Genomic DNA, 25,363 nt, shown 5'->3' with positions numbered 1-25,363 from the left:
AAAAAAAAAAAAAAAAAAAAAAAAAAAAAAAAAAAAACAGTTATTTCCTTGCTTCCAACTGGGAAAACAAACCTTCTGTGACACGTCAGCTAAGAAGGGACAATTGATGACATTGCAGTTGGTCAGCAAAGCTACAGTTCTTTTGTACCAGACCAACAAAAAGACAAATATACCGGGGTACACAAGTCATCCTGCGAGGTGTCTCTCTTCAGAAAAATGCACACTGAGTGCAGATTTCCAGGGTTGCTGGTGGGGGCTTAAGAACTGGATCTGAGATGTTCGCACTCTCCCGTCTGAGCACTCTGTTTACTGTGTGCTGCAGTTAACTCCCATTAGGGGAAATTATGTATTTAAATTCCTGCACAGCACAATGACTATTTACTTCAAACATTTGCATGGCTCAGTTGAAAGTGCAAAACATGAAGAACCCATGCAAGTTAATCAGCAAGGGATGAATAGTTTAGGAAAGGAGAAAAAAAAAGCCTCTAAATAAACAAGCATATGTTGGTTGTAATATTTTAAAGGTGTATGATGTGCCCCCCTGGGCTGTAAGGAAGTCAATTTTTCTAGAGTTTCTAAGACGCATAAGAGAGTTCAAGAAATCCTTCAGACTTCAGCTTTCTCAGCACAGATAAAGAAGGCTACGAAAACAAGGCGTTGTGCTTTGGGAAGGAGTATTTATGAACTCAGTTACAATAAATGGGTTCTAAGGAACAGGACACGGAGAGTGCTCTGGCACCACCCGGCTGCTGAGTGCCCACTGTGGCAGCACGAGGAGCAGCAAACAGAGCAGAACATCTGAATTTCTGCAGGCAGGAAGCAAGCCTACATGATGCTGGTAGCGGTAATAATCAACTGACAGAGGAAAGCAGAACAGACTAACCAAAACTTCTGACTCAGAAATTTCCTAAACACTTCCAGTTTTTTATTTTAGGCTCACAAAGACTTTCTCCCATTCCAAATAAATAATATATTATACTCTGTTTAAACTCTCCCCAAATCCGCACCTGTTGTGACACTACAGGAAGTCATTTTCTCCTTACTACTGAGGATTTGAATTGCTGCCTGATGAGCTTAGATTTAGAACTGGGTACGGAAATGGATTGATTCAAGTTCCCCACTGTATCCTTTCAGCATAAATTATCACACAGGAAGAACAAAACCAAAACCAAAGGTAGTAGCTCAGCATTTCGACCGAGCGACCCGAAGACGATGTGTGAGTTTTCCAGCCGCGGGACAGCGAGGTCCCCCCGCTCTGCCTGCCCCCCCGGCAGCACACGTGCACACAACTTCTGCAGAGCAGCCTCCGCTCGCTTCCCAACTGGCAGGAGCATCCCTCGGGGGACAAGTCTTTAAACCTCCGCACTCTTTAAAATTCAACCAGCCAGCAGGTCTATAGACTGGTGTATAAACAGTATAGACAAAAAAAAAAAGAAATCCTCTCTCAGCTTATGTCAGTGACAAAGCAGCTCAGCAGTTGACTGCTTTTCCCCTGACAGTGTAAGCCGGGTTTACACAGATCAATGGATGGAAGTCCTACCTCACTTCAGGGCTCCGTTCTCTCCCTTAATTACAGGTGCTATTTAGATTTTTTAAAATGGAGAAAAACAAGATGCCCCCAAGATGCTTCTAGACAAGTTTAAAATGCGAGTGATTTTTACATACACATTCACATACACAGTCACTAATAATGTGCAATTAAAGTCAATATTTTCAGTAACCTCTTTACTGAATAAGATTTGAGCTCTGCTTCCTAATGGGTCACCCCTTTCACAGATCCACAGCCTGGCCAGGACTTCCACTTGAGTCAAAACACACATCCTCAGAAAAAGAATAATACATTTATTGTCTTTTATATTAAAAGCTTCATAAAAGCATGTGTTTATTCCTGAAAACAAAAGGTTGTACAAGTCTTCAGAAAGCAAACCATCCTTCATTCACATGTCTCATGATTGTTTCCACTTTTGGCTCACACAGAATTAGAGCACTCAGAAAAGAACTGGTCACTGTTTCAGAAAGGAAAGAAATTATGTACAGGACGAAAAAGAGAAAGATGCTGGAAAAATGCAAGTTAAAGAATATATATTTGCTTTGAAACACTGAATAAACACATACAGTTGCATATGCAATTGAGTTTAATTGCCAAGTCAAAGGATAACCATCTCGTTCCGTACACAAACTCCAGTGGAAAATAAAATCACAAAATTACTATCATATGAACTACAGCATGCTGCTTTCCCTCATGCAAAGCTTTAACAAAAATGGAAACGGTATTTAAGAAAAATATTTCTCTTATATCTATAGCATAGATATATGCTATATATATCTATGAAATCTGAGAAATCTAAGAAATCTGCCCTCTCACAGGTTCATGGCCCAGTGGTTTAATTAATTCACTTGCACCAATTACACTACACAGCTCCAGCCTGGCCTGGTCACGCTCACTGGTTCTACACAGAAATAATATTACAGATGCTTACAAAGTAAGAATTATTTAGTGTTCCTTGATTGTTTCTATATCCATACAGCTAATTCTTACCAGCTTTGATATATATTATGGAGTCAGCATATTTAAAGCATCTCCACATAGGTATGAGGGTTTTTTCACTTTAACTTACACCCTTCAACAGGTTACTTTTTTCTCAAAGGCTGATGACTTGAATCCACAGAAATTAATTGATCACTTGATACTAAGTAGCATGAGTTTAACCTGATTAATTTCTAAGGTTAGAAGGATGTGGAACTATTCCCCCTAGTATTTTTTTTTCCTATAATGTTATGCAGTTTACATTTAAGTGAACAGGAGAGAGAACCCCGATTTTTTTCAAGTGCATCCCTGTAAAAGGATTGAAAATATTCTCCAGTAGGAATATTTTAAGGTACCCAGAATGCTGAACCACTTCCTAAACAGCACTTTAGACACTGTCATTAAGAAAGAGTCCCTGTGCCGTAAGATTGATGCCCAAGCAAGCAGGTAAATTCGCACCTAGGTCAGCTCTCCCTATGAACCAGCATCTCTCAGGAAATGAACAGCCTCACCCTAAGACACAGTCACACCGCATCCATTCCAGAGACATGTCAGCACACCCAGGAAGACATGGCCTACATGAAACAGGAAGTAAGCAAGATAATTTGCAGTATTTAACTATATTATCCTGAACAGGTTACCAAAACCATTCACATAACTAGTGGCCAAATAACCATTTATTTATCATCACCTCTTCGTTCTGTTTTGAGGCTGAAATTTGCCAAGGAAATATGAACTATAAGACAAATAAACAGTCATCCACCCAGACATAAAACATTTTGCACCTTTTCTACACTATGCTTATTTCTTCAACCTTTTTGTTCCTAGTTTTTATCTTTTTTACTTCTCTACCTTATTTTTGTGAAGACCCTTCTACCCCCTCACTAAAAGGGAAAATTCTCTTTTTTTGCCAGTTTCATCTTTCTTCTACTTACGTTAATAACCATTTTCTTCTTTTCCATCTTGTTGACAAAAGCTACTTGCTATTCTACTTTACTATTTCATCTAATCATCCTTCAAAACTCTTATTTTGGTCCTCCTAGAACTTCCTCTCCCTACTCACCTCTCTAAATGTCTTCTGTTGAAACACAAGAATGAAGGTCTTTCTTTTGGCTCTCTCACCAGTTGCCCATACTCAAAACTCCACGTCCAGCTCCAAGTGTCCTCTTGTCTTCACTCTTAACCCAACTTACTCTCTGGGACTTCTTTTCACCATTTCGTACCATCCTTTTCAGTAACCTTACTTCAGTTTAAACATGCAAACAAGAGATCTACTTGAGATTTAAGATCGTCATGGCAGGATTTCTGACTGAAAGCAGTTACTTAAGTGGGTATATTTAAATGCTTTAAGTTAAGCACGGATTTAGATTGATTCTTAAATCAAAGCCAGACCTCTTAGCATCTTGCAGAGTTGAGCCCTTCATCAGTATGGCTCTACTATGGTGAAATTCTAATGCTGCTCCATAAAACAGTCCATGAAAAGGCAAGCTGCTCTGTCCTCACCACTGACTTTTCCTTTTCCTTTCTCTGAAGCTGCACACACACACAGCAGGGACCCCTGTGAAGCTAGCAGCAGCAGTTATATTTCAAAGACTTAGCTGTTACCTCTGGTAAAAATCTCATCAGAAAATTGTAGCTACGATAAAGAAAGGCCCAAATGGTTTGAATAACCAAAAAAAATAACCTTAGATTACATTCACAGAAATCCAAAGGTCTAAAGCATGGAAGTCATTATCAGGCCTCCATAACTATTTTTAACCTTTGTATGCCTCTCTCCAAAGTGCATTGTTCTGCAATTATCCAGTAATTCTGTAGAGTAAAAAAAAAAAATTATCAGCTGCTTTCTGAACACTTTTTACTCACATAAGCAAAGAATACACAAATCAAATGCAAATGGTTTAGGGTAGAGAAGTTCTTTTGAGAAATAAATGAAAGATGTACCTTAAGGCTACAGCACTTCATTGTTGCAAGAAATTACATGGCTTTTTTTGTTTTGTTTTGTTGAAACCATAACACTATAAAGCTCAGAAATCTCCAGTCTGAAGCAATTTAGTTACCATTTTCACTTTTCTAGTCACCTAACTCAATCCCAACACATTTGACCTGTATGAGGCTTCACTGGTTTTGGAGCATCCCTCACTTTAGAAGGAGAAAATAGCACATGTATTAATGAAGCCCAGGTACTTTAAAAGGCATTATCAGGCTCATTGTCCTGAAAGACTGAAGAATAAGGCTTCCTAAACGAACTGAAGTGAGTTTAAAAAATTCAGAGATTTTTACTAAGTTACAAAATCTTGGACTCTCCATTTGTCTAATTGCTCCTGAATCTCATCCTGTAACCAGTTAAAAATAAATTGTACTTCACTGTCCACTGTAGCATCCAGAGACCCCAAGTTCACTTCAAAAACCAGGCTCAATTAAGTATAACAGAATAGTCAAGAAAATAAGAACTTCAGCACAGGTTAACTTACTAAAGAAAACCTTCAACTCTCCCAGAACTCAGAATAAAAACACAAAAACTGACAATATTCTTCTTCTCAAAGGAAGTTCCTATTAGAATAAGCATAGATTGAAATGTTACCATGTACCCCTCTTACTTGTGAAGCATACAGAGCAAGAGAAACAATACTTCTCCGTACCGACCTAGCAAGCATATAATATTTGTATGTCATGCATCAATAAACAGTATCCACTTACTTCCCGTATTCATGTCAGCGAGACTGTTATTCCCTAGGCAATATCAGAGAGCTGGGAGAAAGAGGAAATACGCTCTTCCATCTCTACTCTTGAGATCCCTATGGGGGCAGTATTTAACTTTCCAGATAGCAGATCTTAAAGTTAGTTCACTGCATTTTGCATGAAAAAGACAAGAGGATGACAGAAAACTTTCTATCATCATGTGGTATGGAAAACGAAGAGTGACTTTTTATTAATACACAATTTCAATTACAGCATCTCAAACGTTATCTGGAAGCTCAATGGAGAAGTTGTCTTAAACCAGAAGTAACGGCGACATTACTTTTGAAATCCAAACATAAGGTACAAGATAAGTCTTTGAAGAACATGTCATCAGCCATCTGTATTTCCACACAGAGGACAGCAACATGTTTGACTCGATTTGTCTTAAGATTTGCCACTGCTCACACCACCAGGTAAGATGCGTTTTTGTCAGCAACACCGAGAACCTCCTGCGCATCCTGTCCAGATGCTCTTTTCTCCAGTGGTGAAAAAGTAACCACCATAGAACAAATCACACAGTAAAATTAGTTATTTATTTGTTTTATACCCATTAGGTTTTTTTATTCCATCTTGGAATACTCTGACATCTCAGGATAAAAATGAACCAATTTTCTACATATCCAACTCCACCTATTCAATATATTGCTTTAAAGTTTGCAGTCTCGAAAACGTCTGCAAAACAATATCAAGTGTACTTCACTCCCAGGTCACAAGACTGTTATTTCCAAGATTTTCTTCTCATTCATCAAGGAAACAAAAAACAAAACAAAACAAACAAACAAACTCCAAGAGTATGCTACAATGGCAGCTACATTTCCATAAAAATAAAATATACTGAATAAATCATAAGGTTCCAAGCACGACACACAGTATTTGTGACACTTGATACATTTCAGATTCATTTCAATTCCAAACATTTTTTCCAAACTTCAATATATTTTTTCCTCCATAATTTCTAGTTTTTCACTGGAGATTTCAAACTATATATGGTACTAGGTGTAAAAGAAACAAACAAAAAACAACTGCATTTTTGATGGGAAGTAGTAAGGCAGAAGACACAACACTCAGCAGCTAGGAAACCAGAATGAAGAGTCAGATATGGGAAAAGATTATTCTTTTTGAAGCAAAAGGGAGAAAATATGAACAAGTTTAGTTTATAAATTAGATAATGCTTTCTATATGTGCATGGCACCATGCTGTTTTCTAAATACAGATGATTAGTGGCTGCCAAACTTTTGGATAGACAACCAACAAACATTTCTGATAACTACCCATGTTCTTTCAAGTCTCCTCTTAGCATCTTCAGTAAAAAGTTCAGATTCTTCCATAAAACATCTGTCTTTTGCAGGCTCTTAGGTTAAAAACAAAAACAAAGCCATCTTGTTTGAAATACTACTTTATGCTTTTAGAGTCCTTCAGTTTTCTAACCATGTAATGTAAATCTTCACCAAAGAACATTTCATAGGGAAGCAAACGTTATGACTACAACAGGCAAATTGGGCATGGCAGCCTGAATGTGACCTATGAAATTGCTCTTTTTTTCTGAACTAAATTCAAACTATAATAAGCACCGTGCTAGTTACCTAAAAGACAAAATGAGTCTTGAGGCAGAAAGAAGGTGAGCAGCAATCTCTGTAGACAGTAAGGCATCATTCCTTGCCTAGACTAGAAAGCTTCTACTGAAAGACTGGTCTGCCCAAGTAGATACCTACTACTGATGTGCACAGAGGGGTCCGCACCAGAGCTGCAGATGGGCAATATGCAAGAACTGGCCTGCTGAGGCTGGGGAGTGAAACTGTCTTACAACACCAGGTGATGCAGATGACACCAAGTTAGGTGCGTGTGTCGATCTGCTCGAGGGTAGGAAGGCTCTGCAGGAGGATCTGGAGAGGCTGCACCGATGGGCCGAGGTCAACTGCATGAAGTTCAACAAGGCCAAGTGCCGGGTCCTGCACCTGGGGCGCAATAACCCCAAGCAGAGCTACAGGCTGGGAGATGAGTGGTTGGAGAGCTGCCAGGCAGAGAAGGACCTGGGAGTGATGGTTGATAGTCGGCTGAATATGAGCCAGCAATGTGCTCAGGTGGCCAAGAAGGCCAACAGCATCCTGGCCTGTATAAGAAACAGTGTGGCCAGCAGGGCTAGGGAGGTGATCGTCCCCCTGTACTCGGCTCTGGTGAGGCCGCACCTCGAGTACTGTGTTCAGTTTTGGGCCCCTCGCTACAAGAAGGACATGGAGGTGCTCGAGCGAGTCCAGAGAAGGCCTACGAAGCTGGTGAAGGGCCTGGAGAACAAGTCTTACGAGGAGCGGCTGAGGGAGCTGGGCTTGTTCAGCCTGGAGAAAAGGAGGCTCAGGGGTGACCTTATCGCTCTCTACAGGTACCTCAAGGGAGGCTGTAGCGAGGTGGGGGTTGGCCTGTTCTCCCACGTGCCTGGTGACAGGACGAGGGGGAATGGGCTTAAGTTGCACCAGGGGAGTTTTAGGTTGGATGTTAGGAAAAACTTCTTTACCGAAAGGGTTGTTAGACACTGGAACGGGCTGCCCAGGGAAGTGGTGGAGTCACCACCCCTGGAGGTCTTTAAAAGCCGTTTAGATGTAGAGCTTAGGGATATGGTTTAGTGGGGACTGTTAGTGTTAGGTCAGAGGTTGGACTTGATGATCTTGAGGTCTCTTCCAACCTAGAAAATTCTGTGATTCTGTGATGTTCTTCCAGGATCAAAACCTTCTACCTTTTTTTTTTTTTCGTGCTGTGATGACATCCTGAGTTTGCAGGCAACTCAGAAACTTAGAAGCTATTAATATAAATGAAGCATTACACAAGTTAATGAACAATTTGGGTGTCACACCAAGAAAAAGTATCTGTAGTAGAGCAACTTACACAGATAAATGAGGTGAGACAGTCCAAAAGCTAACACTTGAGTGGGCTCCCCACCTCTAAATTGATAGCACGATGGGGAGCACACTGGCTTGCACGCTTGTGTCAGTAGCAGGGGAAGTAGGTGAACCACATTACAGTGTAAAGGGTACTGAAACCAATTACGTACATGGGCTGAATTTCTTGAGCTAAATGAATCTACAGACAAAAGAACAGGAACTGAGAAAGGAAATCAGTTTCTAAGGAACCTGCTGCGATTATAGTTTCATAATTACAATTATTTGCAACATTTTTTAAAAGGGAAACCTATGCCTCATTTTACAGGCAGCAAAGGCCAAATTCTAAGCTTTACTATAAAACGGCTCAACAAGAATCACTTATAGCACTACAATATGATTGGAAGAAAAAGCATTATTCAGTTATATCTGAATTCAAAAACTCTGATATTATTGTCAGGGCTGAAACACAGAAAAGAGATAGAACTGCAAAACCACCAAAGAGCAACAGGGAAGAAGCAAACAAGCATAATTTTAAAACTGCACTTTGTCCTATGTAGCACCATATACAAACAGACATCTACCACACAGAAATAAAGGCAACAGACACACAATTACATACTTTTTTCCTCAAGGAAATAGGCAACACATGTTCACTTCACCTATGGCTGAGCCTGTCAGGACCATTTGGCCCCCTTCAAGTGCATCTCCACTAGGGATTATTTTGCAACAATTTCAGGTTGGTATTTTGGTGTGTGCATCAGCCACTTCAGCACCAAGTGATCAGATCAGCCAAGACCTGCTGTAGCAGAAGCCAGCCCCAAGCGGCTGGAGGAGAGGGAGGCAGTCCCAGCAGCAGGCCAGGAAGCACAGGCTGCCATGTGCAGCCGCCTCCCTTATGTCCCGAACAAAACTGCCCAAGAGCAGGGAACATACCCACAAGCATAACCCAAATATTCACCACATAGAAATTACCAACAATCTCGTTCCTACAGCAGGATCTCTCTATAAATTGAATAGGTCTTCCCTCTTCTTGACTTTAACTAGTGTGACATTTGAGAACGGGGCCTGCACCGGCCCAGTGTGTTTTCTCCAAGAGTGGCCATCGGTACGTAGTGCAGGACAAAGTGCAGTGCTAAGCATGCACCCTAACTTCAGAGACATGACTTCCTCAGATGTGGATCTTCTGTTACCGACTGTACTTCTGCTACTCATTGTAGATACAGACTGACTCACAAAACACAGAAATTCAGCTGAGAAGAAGAAAACAAAGATTTTACTGTTGTAGGTGCAATAGTTCACAAAGACTTGAAAACATATACAGAAGTCATGAGTACCAGAAATAATTCTGTTCTGATGGATTACTGTATTTCCTGTCCTGATCACCTGCCTGGAGCTGCTTCAACTTCACTTACTCCTTGTCCAAGGTCCCAGACCACACAGTCAGGGTCCCTCCAGCTGCTGCCCTCTAACCACGCTCCCCCTGATCTTGCTGCAAAGCCCGCTGCCTCCAGGTCCCGATGTGTCTGACCAGCAGCTTTCTTTGGGACCAGAGTGCCCTAGAATTTCGTCATGCTTAGGTTATGATCTTTGACCCCAGACACTAATTTATTACCTAATGTAAGAACTACGGAAATGAAAGTTATTTCATTTAACAAAATATAAACTAATTATTTGAGGTGACATTTCAAGAGTCAAGAACCAAACACTGGATTCAAGAATATTACGTCCAGTACCTAAACTAAGAAAGAAACTGAGCTTGCTGGATATTCCTTAAAGAACAGCAGCAAGCTTGAGACAAAAAAGCAATGCTGAATGTAAAACAAAGGCAACATAAGGATAGCTAAAATGGATTGGGGGAACTAAGCAAGTAGATGGGGAAGTATAAGGAGGCATAGAATGCAGAATAAGGTGACGTTAGACTGGAATATTCTGAGGGCAACTGAGGTCAATCAACAACGGCATCACACATGACAATTTGGCAGTCTTTCTGGAAGATGTTCCAAATGATTGTCATCACTGTTTCAATCATCAATTAATTTTTTCTTCTTTGGTTTGGCACATCACTGAAGACTGTAAGAAAAAGCCAAATCACTAATAGTTATTTTCAGTGGGCTGATACAGTATATCCAAAGGACAGTCAAATATTAATGATGTACTTATTTGAACAAACAGAGAAAATATTTTTATAAAACACAGTCCCCCAATATCACAGCTGTATGACAAAAAAAAATGGCTAACATGCATACAGTCTATTAAAATGCACATAATTTGACTCAAAATGAAAACATATCTAACAAGTAATTCCATTCATCTGGCCCTTTTTCACCCAGCCTTAAGATATACAAATGCATGCCTTTTCACCAGAACACAGCAGCTGGGAATGAAAAGGAAAGCATTCAAATGATCATTTTCACATCATATTCCATCGTCTTTTCACCAGCTTCTCCCCAGTCTTTCTTTGAGTCCCATTCTGTTACAAGAGAGCTGCTTTTTAGATCAATTCATATTTCCATAATCCACACTGCTGTTTCTCCCTCTCCTCCCCAGGGTGGACTAACCCCTGCATCTAGAACTATAGCTTACAACTGTCATTAAGACCTATAACAATAACAAGATAACAAAAGAGCTGGTAGAGGTGCAGCTAGCCAGTACCATATGCTGATCAACATTTTTAACTTAAAAGCACTATAAAACAAAACTGCTGCAATCCTGAAAACAAGTATAATTGAAGTTGCCACCTGTTCTCTGAATTTCAAGAAAGTTCAAGTTTTCAGTACTGAGCTTTTACACTTTTAAAAATAAAAGTGTCAAAGTAAAGATTTATTCTATCTGTTGGGATGAATAAAAAAGTCACTGAGAATGCATCTTGGAACATTTATCTCTTGAGAGACGTTGGAGTCTCAGCAATCCTGGGTATTCCCTGCATGTCTAGATGAGTAGTTATTCCACAGGTTATTTACCAGAACAGGATAGATCATCTCTGTTCGAACAGTGCAGTTTAGCAACTCACCTGTATTTATAACTACACCTTAAAACGTTTTTCTGCTGGTAGTCTATCAACTGTGATTTGCATATATGGAAAGCATTGCTACCATACAGACACAATATTCTTCAATAAGAACAAGGCACATTTCAAATATAAAAAGCCTTGAAGATTCAGGAAATCACAGGAAACTTAACCTGACTGAGCTTGCTTGCAATGCACAGAGTTGCCATCATCTCAGCTCAGTTAATCATTTTCCTGAAAGTTACACAGGGATTCAAATTCCTAAATATCCTTAAACAAACAATAGCATGTAACATTTAGACAAAAATACTTTTGAAAAGAAGCAATTGATTAGTATTTGGATATATTGGCATGAGAAAGGAGGAATCAAACAAAATCCTAAAACCCTTTTTAGGATTTACTAATAAAAAAATAATAAATTGAATTAAAAAAAATAAAAAAAAAAGCAAGCAGCAAGTACCTATCCAATTTACATAAACATTTGAAACATGTATTTAATGCCTCATCAGAATAACAGAACAAAGCCAGAAAGACAGTGAGCTGCATCCCCTAACAGCATGCCTGCAGCCTTGAAAAGAATGTAAACAGCCTCGTACCTTCTGGGTTCACGCTGTTCTCTTAGGAGAGCACAGAGGAACACAAAATCATTACAACTGGCATCCAAACATTATTTTGACCCAGACAAGAGACTTTAGCAGGCTTCTTGATTTTTTATTTTATTTTTTTAAATAAAACCTATAGCTATTCTTTAAGTCTTTAAAAGAAGTATATAATCTTGTTCATATTGACCTTATTTATATAATTGCTGCCATCATCCGTGCAATTAAGCACTCAATCCTGCAAGAAATTTAGCACTTGGGCTCCCATCAGCCATTCATTTAAACTAGGCTTAGCTTTCAGTAGTTAATACATACATTCAAAGTAAAGGGTGAGATCAGTGCTCTGCCGAGGGAAGGATAACACTTTATTACTACACAAGATTTAGCCTTAAGCAGCCAGTATCTACAGACATGCATGTATATACATTTTTATATAAATATGATTTGTGTATGAAACTGATAGATTTACATGTATATAAACTTAAATATCAGGCCTCAGTAGTTGGTTTACCACAGATTAAGGACTGAGGTTTATTGCTCACAATTCCGCAGTGACTTTTTAACTTTGTAGCACATCATGTACTACATTGAAAATAAAACCCAGAAAATGTCATATAAAATATGAGATAACAACATGAGAAATGTTAGTGTAACTTCATGGAGAAGAAGAGATGCCTCAGGTGGGACACCATATTCCTTGTGGTACACTCATCTGCAGGGCATGAGAAAAGCCTGACAAAAAGGCACGTTTAGTCTGCATACCTGAGAAAGCAGAGTGGGAGAAGATAGCATAAAATCTGCAATGCAATCAGCAGTCTAATGCAGACGCTCAATTTTTTTTTTAATCCATAATTTTAGTCCACCAGCCCTTGTCATATCTCCTATTACTAAACTGGGTTCTGGTTTCCTGCCATATTAGCTATTAGCATCATCTTTCTAGGTGTGATGTTTTTCACTAGCAGAGAGCAGCAGACCAAAGAAAGAAATTGTGTGACTGTGAAGACAGAAGAATAAAAATCTATTCAGTGAATCCGTTTTTCAGTACATCATATACTGATTCTAGGACTTACTGCAAGTGGAAATCAATTTTGGCCAGTAACTAGCCAGATTAAAAAGCTACTGAATTCTTACACAGCTATAATAATATTCAGAGTAGCCATAATTACTACTGCTGTTAAGAAATGTCAGACTTCAAATGCTTCAAAGGTTAAGGCAACACAGAGGTTAGGATAAACCGTAGTGAGGAGGGCAGAAAAACCCTGATACACAGACTTCCCTCAATCCTTGTCCCATCTTTCACAAATATAAACATTAAAAAAAAAAAAAAAACTAAAGCCTGAAAAATCTCACATATGGTAATAGTGAACTGAATTTGTAATTACTGTGCAGTGCGTACACATACAAACTGCCCTTGTAAAGGATCAGTCCCTGCTGATGGCTATAGCCGCAGCTGCACACACGTTACCTACCAGAAGCCTGCACTGCTCCTGGAAGAGCCACTAGCGCCTTCTGGCACTGTCAGCACCCTCCTGCTGTCCTTTCCTCGTGCCAGAACTAGCTCCTTTCCCAGGAACACTTCTGTTTGACAAAGTTACTGGGATCCTGAACATTTTTATTTGAAGAAGAGCTACAAACAGAGGACTGCAGGTATCTGGACACATCTGCCATCAACAGGGCTTCTGCCTTCGCCTCCACTGCCATTGCCAAGAGAACACAGCCAGCATTTATAGGTGTTGGGTGAGATTAAGAAGTTACGCTGTTTTAAAAATGCATTCTGTTTTTAAACAGTTATGAAGTATTTCATTTTGGAAGCAAAGGTTTTGTTTGTTTTAATTTGGTTTGCTTCTCTAAAGCACTTGAAAATACTTGATTTCTAAGAACTACTAGATTTTTTCTTCCATAAATTACAGGGTTATAATTTTCTCTATACGGGATTTCTTTTGAAAATCAGCTTGCAAGGCTGAAACTGAACTCCAATCTAACCAGTCTGAATAAACAAAAGAGGAATTTCAAGATGAATACACACATCTTATCATAAAAATTTCATTGAGCCCAAGGGGAGTTCTGAATACACTACAAGATAGAGCCTGTAGGCATACATATTCAAAATATATTTTAAATATAAAATATTCCATTAAATGGCTACAACCAACTCCTCATACCAATGTGTGCTTGTGAGGATAACTGTTCAAACTGAAGACTTGTATATGCTTAAATCCAGAACCCTCAATTTCTTCCTGCAGTGATGGCTCAGAACGGCTTCAACATTGCCAAACTTGTGCTCACAGCCTTAATGCCAGTACAACAGTAACTTGTGACTCTACGGTTCTTTCAGCTTTTAGAGTACAACAGTTTAGCAAGATGTACTATACACTAGCTGCAAGAACAAGACAGAGGTATAGGAATAAGCAAGCATTGGAAACTTCAGGCATACTGAGAGGAAGAATGTGAGAAAGAGGAGGAATATATCAAAATAGCATAGACAAGTTTTCTTTGCATTGTGAAAGCAACAAAAAGGTGACATGATAAACTGCAGAAAAATTCAGGAAGAGAGGAAAATATTTTGCCCGCTGTTATCACATCGCTGTGAAAACAGACAGCCCTTGGATTTTAGGAAAGATGATTCCTTGGGATACATCCAAAAAATAACTCACACGTTTTACATGTAAAATAGAAATGACTGGAAAAAAGGATAGAGGAAAATAGGATAGAGAGCATTTAAAATAATAATAATAATAGTTTCCCCAACAAATTTTCATTGAAATTAACCTTGGTAGTTTTTGCAAGAGCTCACTGGAGAGAAAAAAAAAAAAAAAAAAAAAGTGGATCTGGTAGATATACACATCTCCAATCCAAACCTACAGAGTTCAACACACGTACACATACATGTGTACAGAAGCCTTCTGAAGCCTGCACTCAACCATTTGGCTCAAAAGTTTGCTGTAGAATTCTGCTCAAATCCAGTGAGCCCACCAAGAAAATTTCCCTTGCAAGGCAGAGGATTAAAACATACTGTTTTCCAGGAACAGAAGCAATTTACCTGAAATATTTGATTCCCTATACCACCGAGATAAGTGCAGGTTTTTCAGAGCCTGAAGGCAGATCACTGCCTGAGGACTCTTGTTGTTTCTTTTTTTTTTTTTTTTTTTTTTTTTTTTAAGATTAGGTATATCTATTGCATCTTTATATGATTCCCTTCAAGTCTTCAGTGGGCTTCACCTTCTAATCATATTTCTACACCAGCTGTTCTTTGAATAACCTTCGACTCACTGAATAAGCTCCCATTTTTCTTCATACATAATTTCTCTTTTTCTTTTTTCTTTTTTTTAAGATCAAGTCTTATGAAGTCTTATGAAAAAGAAAAAGAATAAAACAGACCAGAAAAGAAGAATTTAAACCATAATGAAGATGATCATCTTGCAGCTTAGAAAATTACCAAAACTTGCTGGATGTTGAAGTAAGAACATATAACAGCACACTTTCCCCATATTCCATTTATCACCGTCTTATAAGCTGCACATGTTTGACTGATGTTATTCCCTAACCAGACATTCTGCCTTCTATGTTTGTATATTTATTCCTTTCATCATGAATCACCTTATCGCTGTCTTTATAGAATCTTGTATTATTGATTTTTTAAAAAAATCAGGGTCTAGTGTACAAAACTATTTCTAGCTCATATACTGTGAGGATATTACCAATGAAGAATATTTTGGACTTGTTACCAGTCTAAAAAGAAGAGCAAAGACAGAGACATTTATTCTGTTACGTGTTTTTAGGTGTTTTCTTTATGAAAATAAAAATCTTTCAATTGAAGAAACTCATCTACAAATTGCTGAAACAATAATACCTAAGTTTCATTATTTTTATTATTAATAATTTAATAAAAGTAGTTTAAGAATAAAATACTACAAAAATAACAATTTACAGCTCTGCCGTTATTATAAGCAGTGAAATAATCTGTCAGCCTTGTATGTGTAAACTTTCCTTTGAGGATTAATTATAGATTAAAAACAAGGGTTTTCACGATATCCAATTCAGTAAGTTTGAGCATTATCTCTTCTGAGTGTCTGACGATTTTTTTTTGCCCCAAGCAAATAACTAGAGTATCTCTAGAACAGTATTAAAGAAATATACAAAATTGTGTATTGTAAAAGACTAAAGGAACAGAACGCAAAGGTTCTGACAGTAAAAGGACATACAAAAACTTGCAAAGCTCTTCCTCTTTTTTGTTTCGATTTTTGACACAATTTATAACAACATTTGGCTTCCTGAGAGGAATAGCAAAGTTTTGTTTACAAATTTTCCATGTTTTCAATTCTGAAACAGATAAAACCCCAATAATTTGTTTTATAAATTGTTTCTGTTCAAAGTATTTAAAAACCAGGGTGATACAGTGAATCAGTATCATATATAGTGCTCGGAATCTACTATTGCATATTCCTGTCACAAATGCATTCTAATCACTAAGCCACCAGTTGGGTGAAGACTTCCTTACTGCTATCATTAGCATCTGCCTTTCTATAGCTGAATAGGAGAGCTTTTTTTTTTTTTTTTTTTTTTTTTTTTTTTTTTTAATCATTATTCTAACATAAAAAAAAGTTCAATCTCATGTTTCCAACCTGGTCTCCAAAGTCCTCCGGGAACTTCCACAGTACCACTGGATCTGTAAATAATTGACAGACAGCATTAATCAGAGGCAAAGGAACAGAGTATTACAGTCAGAGTACATTAATATTAAAGAGAGGGTCAGCTTAGCTTCAAGCTTTGAGGCAAGTACAAAAATGTATCTAAAAAACTAAGGAAGATACTGGATTATTAAAAAGACATTTCATATTTATGAAACCATGTTTATTGTTTTACAGATGATAGGTTATAATGTACTGAACTACTTTCATATTTAACTCTTCTTTTTGACCTTAGTACTTCATTTTTTAAGCATGTACACAATTTTCACACTTTAATTTAATTAAGAAATAATAAAATATAAAACCTCTTTTCATTCAAGGAAAAAAAAATCACAATATAAACTGATACAAAGGGGGAAACAAGAAGTCTCTATGAGGTACAGAAAAGGGTCATTTGTAATTTTAAAAAGAGTACCAATATAACCAGTACTCTCAAGGAAAAGACTGAAGAGATAAGTTGGAATATTTTTCTGTTCGGAGCCATTTAAATTGTTATTATTATCAAATATCAATGAATACCAATCAGATTATCAAACCAATCTCGTTATTTAGGCTATGCATTAATCCACAAATAATATTATTTTAAATGTATCTAATACAATGATCTGAACCACAACATTTCAACAAAAACTGAATTACACTCTTTATCCTCCCACAGCTTTTAATATCATACAACCCATATCTTCCCTGGGTCATTCTGTTTAATCTGCATCACAAATATTCGCAAATTCACATGATTTCGATTAGCAGAATCGTTTGCTCCCATGCTAAGAGTGAAATTACCTGTCTTCCTAAAAGTGAAACCCAAGTCATGTCAAAACCTGGACAAGACCGTGAGTTCCCCAGTTCCCACGCATGTCTTAGCCCAAGCCAGGCAAGCACTCCAGGCACTCACTACACTGCGGACGACAGCTCCAGGTGCCCGGGGGCAGGAAAACTGAGAAAGCCGCTCGTAAGAGCCAGGGGAAGCTGCCTGGTGAGAACTGCAACCTTTTGGCTACCTCGGGAGTTGCTGGGATTCCGGTCTTCGGAAGAGCCAAGGTCTGTGAAACATTCGGATTTCCATTTCTCACATCTAAAGCTAGCACTGCCTGATAAATCAGAAACTTCGTTCTTACTGCTATGCTGTACATCAGAACTGGAGACTTCTCTACTTTTGGCAAAGTACAGAGGTTTTTACCCTTCTTCATCTTCCCACATATGGTTGCTGCTGCAAATTGAAGCTTTAAAGGAGGAGAAACATCCTCGATGGTACTTTCATTCCCAGTTGCTGATTTCAAATTCTGCTATCCTACACGCAGCCGCTGTGCCTGCATGTGTCACTGGACAGCTCATGAGAAGTTGAAGACTGAAGCAAGCACCCCTCCTTCACCCTGGTCCAGGTGATAAACAAATGGTCAAAAATGTTTTTTGAACATGCTGTGAAACTTAATTTGTCAATCAACAATTGACAAATTGTTGATTGAATTTGTCAAATTGTTGACTAATTTAGACTGAATTTTGATTAAATTTAATTACTTTGGGAAAAAAAAGGTCTTTTGTAATAAATAATCAAATAACCATATTTTTGCTCCTAAAACATTTGGGGAGGCTTCCCCAGCAGTTGTTTATGAAAATTCATATATTTTGCACAAAGAATCTTCCTCCATCTACCATGGGGAATGAGAACTTTTGGAAGCAGATAGGAAATGAGAAGTGAGAAGAGCACTCAGTCTAAAAGTATACTAAAGGACCTACTAAGTACAGTTATCTCTTAAAGCAGAAAAGCTTTTTCCCTTATTTTGTGTGTAAGTCACAGACATGTCTGTGTAATGACCAGACTGAAGGTCTCAGTGCCTGTACTGTTAGTGACGTAATTTTTAGGCTGATTTAGCATCATGAGACAGAAAGTTATTACACGTAAACATTGATCCCCAATAAACTCAAGGAACAGCAAACGCCTTAACAGATAAATTCCGCACGGTAAGTAACTCAGAAAATACTTGCAAAAAAAGCACTGTATGTTGTACAGAATCAAAAATAACGTCTTTAAAGTGCTTGCAAATCCAAGGCCATACATCCACAAACAGTACAAGACTGAATTTCTCTGCAAATGAGCCATCCCATCGCACTCCCCCCCACCAGCTCCTTGCAAACCACACCAGGGAACTCTCCAGGTTCACACCAGCCATTTGGGCTTTTTCATGTCTGCATCAACTAGACCAGTTCCTCAGAAACCTTGGTTTGGGGCCAGAAGGAGGAAGGAAAAGTGGGGGATAGGGCATTACAGGGGGAAGAGAGCAGGCCAGCTTCACCGGGCAGCAGCACTGCCTCATGCCTTTGCTAGAGCCTTGGCAATCCAAGCTGGTTATTAGCTACAGTGAGTCCCATTCCTTCCTGCTCGCTCCTTCTGCCCTGTTCTTGCTCTACCACCTACAGGTTCTTCTGTTGAAGAACTCAGAGCTATTTTCAGTCAGTAGGTGAGCCGATCATCTCGCAGTAAGCATGACTGACACTGCATCACCAGTCTAAAGCTCTCATTTTCTTAGACATGAAACAGATCAGCTTGGCAGATTTAACTGCATTTACATAATAAGCAGTTAGTTATTGAATAGTTTAGCAACATAAAACAAAATCAAAGGGGGGTTTGTGGTTTTTTTTGATGCTTTCAATTTGTAAAATAGTTATTGCATAAACTTCTAAATCTAGAAGAAGTTTTCCAATTACTTTCTTTCACTGTTCTTCATGGAAGTGTAATATCAGTCTTCAGAAAAGGAAGTAAACTGCAAAAGTGAAACCTCTAAGGTTAATTTTAAAATATCACAGTAAGGAACAAAGCACAATCTCAGAATTAAGCAAAACTTGGATCTAAGTACCTTTTCTTTTTGGGGGTCAGAAAATGAATAACGCCTTCACATTAGAACGAATCAACCAGCATCTCACAGGAGCAACCTCTACCTACTGGCAGTGAGATACACGCCTCCAGTTACTTCCTTCAGTGCTTTAACTTGCTAGCAGACACAAAGCCTGCAGCTAGAACCTACTGTCCTTCTCCTTTTACTATCTACACTTCATATAAGGTACTGGTCTCTGGTACTGCTTTGGTCCCACCTAAAATAATAAAAGCAAGAACCTTAAAGGAAATTCCAGTTCACTGAACTGCAGGTATAACATTTGTTTTTATTCTCCTTGTTTGTTTGTTTGTTTTTTGGCTTTAAGGCAAGAAGGCATAATACATTATGAGAAGGCAATTAAATTCATGTAACCTAAACCAGGGAGAACGATGTTCTGAATACTCCCACCTGAAAGCCCAAAATAGCCAACAATCAAGCAAACATTCCTAACTAAAATCAAGAAGGCATTCAGTGCTACACACAAAGGAAAAAATATACTCCAGGACTTTACCAACTGCCCTGAGCTGGGTTTTGCTGTTGTTATTAATGGATTATTAAAGTGGTTATTTTAGTAGGTACTTGCAACACTTTTATTAAGTAAAAAAATCTGATGCGACTTTGCCTCAAAAAGAAAGTTACTAAATTCTTCCTATTCCTTCACTCTCTGAAACTCTAACACCTCTAAAATGCCTTAGGATTTTATGATAATTATCCTAGTCAGGGACTGGGCTTTTTTCAAAAGATTGTGTTTGTTTCTGCTTTTGGAGCTGGACTCAAGACAGCATCTGACATCTTTGTGGCAACTTCGCACAAGTGCTGCAGAGGAAGGAACAAAAGGGTACTGATTTAGAAATAAAAAGAGAAAGTATAATCCGATTCTGCAACTTTATGCACTTTATCTTCAGATTTACAAAGACTGAATTTTCTTTTCCCTGAGGATTACCTTCCAGATACCCCATCTGATCTGGCAATGTTAGGTCAATTTTATGCTGATTTTATGGGTGAGAGGACGGGAATTGCTCAGGAATAGCTGTTGTTATAGCTGGCTGAGGGTCTATGAGGTTTCTCCTTGTTTTTCATTCCTAAAAGGCTTTACAGGACAAGTGCTTTGCACCATTTCTGAGTAAATGTGCTAGGAAGAGGAGAGTAACATGCTAGTAAAACATGTTTGTGTTGCACATGTAAATATACACGTGTATGTACACACACCACTTATGCCTAGGCCTACTGCATCCACGACAGACATCTCTTCTGAAAATACACACTGTGCACGTGCCAGAAACACCTGCAAGTCCCTCTGTTTGGTGTCACGTGGCACTGGCACGCACACCTCCCTGGGGGCTCTCTGAGTACGCTGCCAGTGCGCGAACCGGTCACACTGCGCGTGTCAGGGCAGCGCTACCTATAGAATTCCTACGTAGTATTTACTGATGCCGTGTGACTTCCCGAAATGTAGGCATCTAACACAACCCTTAAATGTATGCGTGTGCTGAGAGGAGAATGCTAGCCCTCATTCCCTTAACGAGGAGGAAGATCACTGCAGCTGCTGCAAGGCTGCAGGAAGTGACATGACAGATTCTAATTTCTAAAAGGGAGCTTTTAATTAAAGGTCATGAGTTTAATTAAAATTTTGCTATAATGACATTTCTAATTTAGCGATGCCAGTGTAATATCGCATATAGTCATTATCTAAGTTTGAAAGGAGAAAGGGAAAAATGCTGGCACAATGCTTTGGCTTCTGAAAAAGCATGTCGTTTGAAAACTTATTTCACATATGTGCCTTAACTCCAGGTTGAATTTAAAAATAGGAGGGGGGTAATCCATTTAGAACAGATAACCTAAAATCATTACAAAATCAGGAAAAAAATATGCAAGATACCATGTCTTCAAAAAAACTTAGGCTTCATACAACTAGAAGGCAGTAATACAGTAGGTTACAAGGCAAGCGCTTTAACAATCACCGAATGAGGCTTCAATCAATCAAAGTATGCATGCTGAATAACAACCTCAGAACAACCTTCCTCCACAAGCACCTACACATACAAATAAATACTTGTAAATTTGGGTTATATCTTTAGAAATAAATCAAAAGTTGATTAATTCCCACCTTAGAAGAAGCTTAACGGAAGGCATTTAGCTGAAAAACAAAAGTAACAAGGTGAATATTTAATCTATTGTGAGTTCAGGAATTACATGAATGGGCACAGAGGAGAAGGGTACTGAACGAGTAAGAAGAGGCAGTGTTTGAGAATTGGTTCGGAGGGGGAGTACAAGGGATAAGCACTACCTGGGGCCGTGCAAGGACAGGTTGGTTAGAGCGGCACAAAGCGAGAAGGGTTTGGGGAAGAGAGGCGTGGGCAGGGAATGCCCTGCTCAGGAGGGAAGAGCGGGAGCACTGGACAAAGGGCAGCAGCACTGGGCTCCCCCGGGCCCCTCTGCACCAGCAGGGCCCCGCTGCAGGGCTCTCTGAAGCTCAAGGACTTGTCTGCCTTTTATCGAGGCCCCGCTCTGGGAGCAAGGGAGCATGCTTAGCACTCTCACACAGCATTACCATTCCCAACAGAGCCTGGGAGAAAAGGGGGGAAACCCTTCTGAAAAAGAGCAGGTTTAGCTTTGGAAGCCTCTAGAGAGAGCTCTTTTTAAACCTCTCACAAATAACTCTAACTTAGCAATATCTCTTAAAATACGTGGTTTTTCTATCTCCACATGCACATTATTCAGGAGGAGGTGGTCCACAGCCCAGCAGCGGTCTGAAAAGCAGCAGCTGTCAGAGGCTGTAAGGGTGCCAAGAGGGGAGGCAGTGTGAGCACCCGCTAGGCCTGCCAGCCGGCCGCCAGGCCTGCTGCGTGGGGAAGGCAAGGCAGGTCCCCACAGGCTCACCCACACCGGCTCTCTGCCAACAGAAGTGGACGTGTAAAGTCGTGCACTCCCGCATTTAAAATGTAGTGTTAGAAGGGACCTCAGTGATCATGTGTTATTTTAATCCTCCCTTCTTTCCAAGGCAGTCTGTTGTGAGACTTCCTCCTGATCATTCAAAACTGCAAAATCTAACCCGAATCTTCCCGGGTGCAATCTGAGGCCATTACTCCTCATGAAGAACACCATGCCTTTTCTCCTTCCAGAGATCTTTCACACACTTGTCGATTCTCTCTCCCATAGTCTAATTTTTCATTGCTAAGCAATCCCAAATTCCTTTACACTTCCTTCATACTTTTTTTTTCCCTTAGGCTATCACCCTTGCACTTCCCTGAACCACCTCCAAATGGCCTACATCTATCCAGAAGCATTTCACCCAAAGTTTTATCAACGCTGAACAGAACAGTAGGATTCCTTCACAGCTATGTTGCTTTTCTCCCCTCACCCTCCACCTTTTTTGTTGTTAAATATATTTTTTTTAATGTTAATGTTGCGTGTAAAATTATGTTAATGTTTTTTTAAAAAGCATGATATTCCTCATTTGTGGTCAGCTGTTATTCATTACATTTCCTTACTGAGAACTGCTACATGCAGTCTGTTGTTCTGCTTCTCATACTCATGATTTCTGTTGCAGAGCAGTACCTTATATTTGTCCCAACTTAACAGCATTACATCCTAAGCACAGTCGCCCAATTTCTCTGTCATTTTGAATTTTAAATACACTCTCCAACATCCCTGTAATCTCCAGCAAGTTTTAATGTTACAGGAGGAAATACAATACTGGTTGAATCACCGGTCTGTTCCTCTACAATGTTTGTGCTCAAGTGCAGAAAGGCTTTCCTGAGCGCTGGCAGGCAGAACAGCACAACGCACCTGGGCAGGAGTGAAGGGAGGGAAAAGTGAGCTCGCCAAACACTAAGGAACTAGTTATAGTACCTAATGCTCAGCCCTGAAAACAAACATATTTTAAATAAAGCCAACTAAAAGTCAGAATTTTGGATGTCTAGAAAGGAATTAAGCCTAAATTTTCAAAACAAATTAGTTTGCTACACCTCCACTGTCCCTTTCCAAAGCCACTGCTTAAGCAATGGGGCAAGTTACAGATGACGTGATGCAGATTCTGTGAGGTCCTTCGTTTTACAGCACTGCTGGATCACAGAATGGATACCTGCAGCTGAGCAGGAAGGATCCTGTATGACAACATAGAAGCCCATGAGAAGATAGACACAACAAGTAATACAGACCATCCCTGTAAAAAACCATGCAAAGGCCAAATGAACAGTGTGAGGACTGACTTGCCTACTTCCTGACCAGCGAAGCCGTCTCTCATCATTTCTGGGATGATAATAGGAAAAGCAAGCAGTGTTCTGCCTGCATTTTCTCCACCAATATGAAGCCACGGGTCACGTACACATTACTAGACATAGCTTACTAAACTGCAACCTATCATGTATATCCTATCTATACACATTTTAAAATAATTATTTTTGTAACGTGATTCAGAAGTTTAAGCTCCTGAGGACCACATTTAGGAGTAGATGACACTTCCAGTGCTGCAGATTCTTGGTAAAAGTCAAAGGCTGACCATCATGGAAAGGAATGTTGAGGGACCAAAATCAGAGTACTCAATATAAACAGAAAAAAAGAGGCACATTAAAAAAAAAAAAAAGTTACATATTAAAATAAGAGGAAAACATAGCATATCCTCAAGGTAATGTAATTCCTCTCCAAAAATCTGCTCTCACAGAGGTAATTTCCTATAGGGTGTCATCCATATTTTTAGGAAAACCACTTCTAACACATTTTAATTCCTGTAACAAAGCTAAGAAAATATAAAAGTCATATATCTTGTGACAAATTAAATCAGAGAAGTAGTGCATTTGGAACTACGATAAATAATAAGAGGAAAAGCTTACCAAATGGTAATTTTCCCATGATATGAGTGGTTAAATATAAACTGAAGAATGCTCTTCAGTATCATTAAGCTTGCAGATTATAAGCATCATCCAAAAATACAACAGGATAAGCTAATTAGCTCACATTCTGTTTGGTAATGAAAGAGAAAGTACAAACACATGCTGAGAAACATCATCTCAGGTAATTCTCTTGATAGCAACACAGAATAATTTGAGACAGAAAAACACAGTTAAGGTAAAATGAAACAGATTAATTAAGTAGTTCAATATTCTGCCTGGAGAGGTGGAATCCTCATCCCTGTGGGTTTTACAGAGCAGGATAGACAAGAACTGCCAAGCAGGGTTGGTCATGTCTTGGGACAGAGGAATGGGCTAGATGGCTGCTCAGTACCCCTCCTGCTATATTTTCTCTGATGCTATAAAGATATTCTTTGGAAAAAGGCCATCGGTACAGAGGGGAAAGAAGGGATGGGGTCAAGAGATGTGGGGGTGGAGAAAAAACTCAGGGAGGTAAAAGCAGGCAGCAAAGCTAAACTTACTGCAGACAGTTGTTCTTTTTCGTCTGAAAAAGAAACTCCAGATCACTGTTCTTATGTGAACACAAGAATGTGGTTGATAAAGCTGAAATGGCTTAGGGAACTGCTTTATAAACATACATTTAAGTTACAAGTGGAACTGTTTTTCACAGAATAAGAAGTTTTCAGTAATAAAAAGTTCTCTAAATTTATAATACTGCTATCGTTCAAAGTCAAAAATCTGCTATGTGCTGAGAACAAGTTGACAGAAAACCAAATCAGTACTAAGATGCTTTTGTATTGATACTGTATTTCATGAGTTATTCAGAAACAAAGAGATGAACATAACGTACAATGCCAGTCTTTGCTCTTTTTTCATCAGATTTCATCTGTGAATTCACATTGATGACTTCCTGCAAAAAAGACGTCCGTATATAAGCTTAGAATCCACTTGCGAACAGTTTTGTACATGAAGTGCCAGAGGTGCATCAGGAGCACGAGGTGCTGCTGTCAGGAAGATCTGAGGGCGGCGGTGGTCCTCAGCTCCTGGGTGCTGGGGATCAAAGTGGAGCACGCTCCAGCAGCCAGAGCGGCAGCGAAATGCCGCGGAAACGTGGGAAGGGAGCTACAGTATTTTCCAGGCTTCAGTAATCAAAAGAAAGAACAAGGACAAAATATATTGAGGAAACTTCATAAAAAAGTGGAAGTAA

The 25,363-nt window shown here is 39.1% G+C and overlaps 1 protein-coding gene across 2 annotated transcripts in view; it reads right to left on the bottom strand.

Annotated features, from left to right (window-relative positions):
- Positions 1 to 25,363, bottom strand: part of DENND1B (DENN domain containing 1B) — a 161,217-nt gene that overhangs the window by 103,927 nt on the left and 31,927 nt on the right. For both annotated transcript variants that reach the window (XM_035333579.1, XM_035333580.1), the window contains exon 3: positions 16,368 to 16,411. In XM_035333579.1, the coding sequence (XP_035189470.1) occupies positions 16,368 to 16,411 (44 nt within the window). The remainder of the gene's footprint in view (positions 1 to 16,367; positions 16,412 to 25,363) is intronic.

This window comes from Oxyura jamaicensis, chromosome 8 (genome assembly GCF_011077185.1).
Source record: "Oxyura jamaicensis isolate SHBP4307 breed ruddy duck chromosome 8, BPBGC_Ojam_1.0, whole genome shotgun sequence".
Taxonomy (NCBI): Eukaryota; Metazoa; Chordata; class Aves; order Anseriformes; family Anatidae; genus Oxyura; species Oxyura jamaicensis.
The sequence above is the reverse complement of the archived record's forward strand: the minus strand, read 5'-3'. Positions and strand labels throughout refer to the sequence as shown.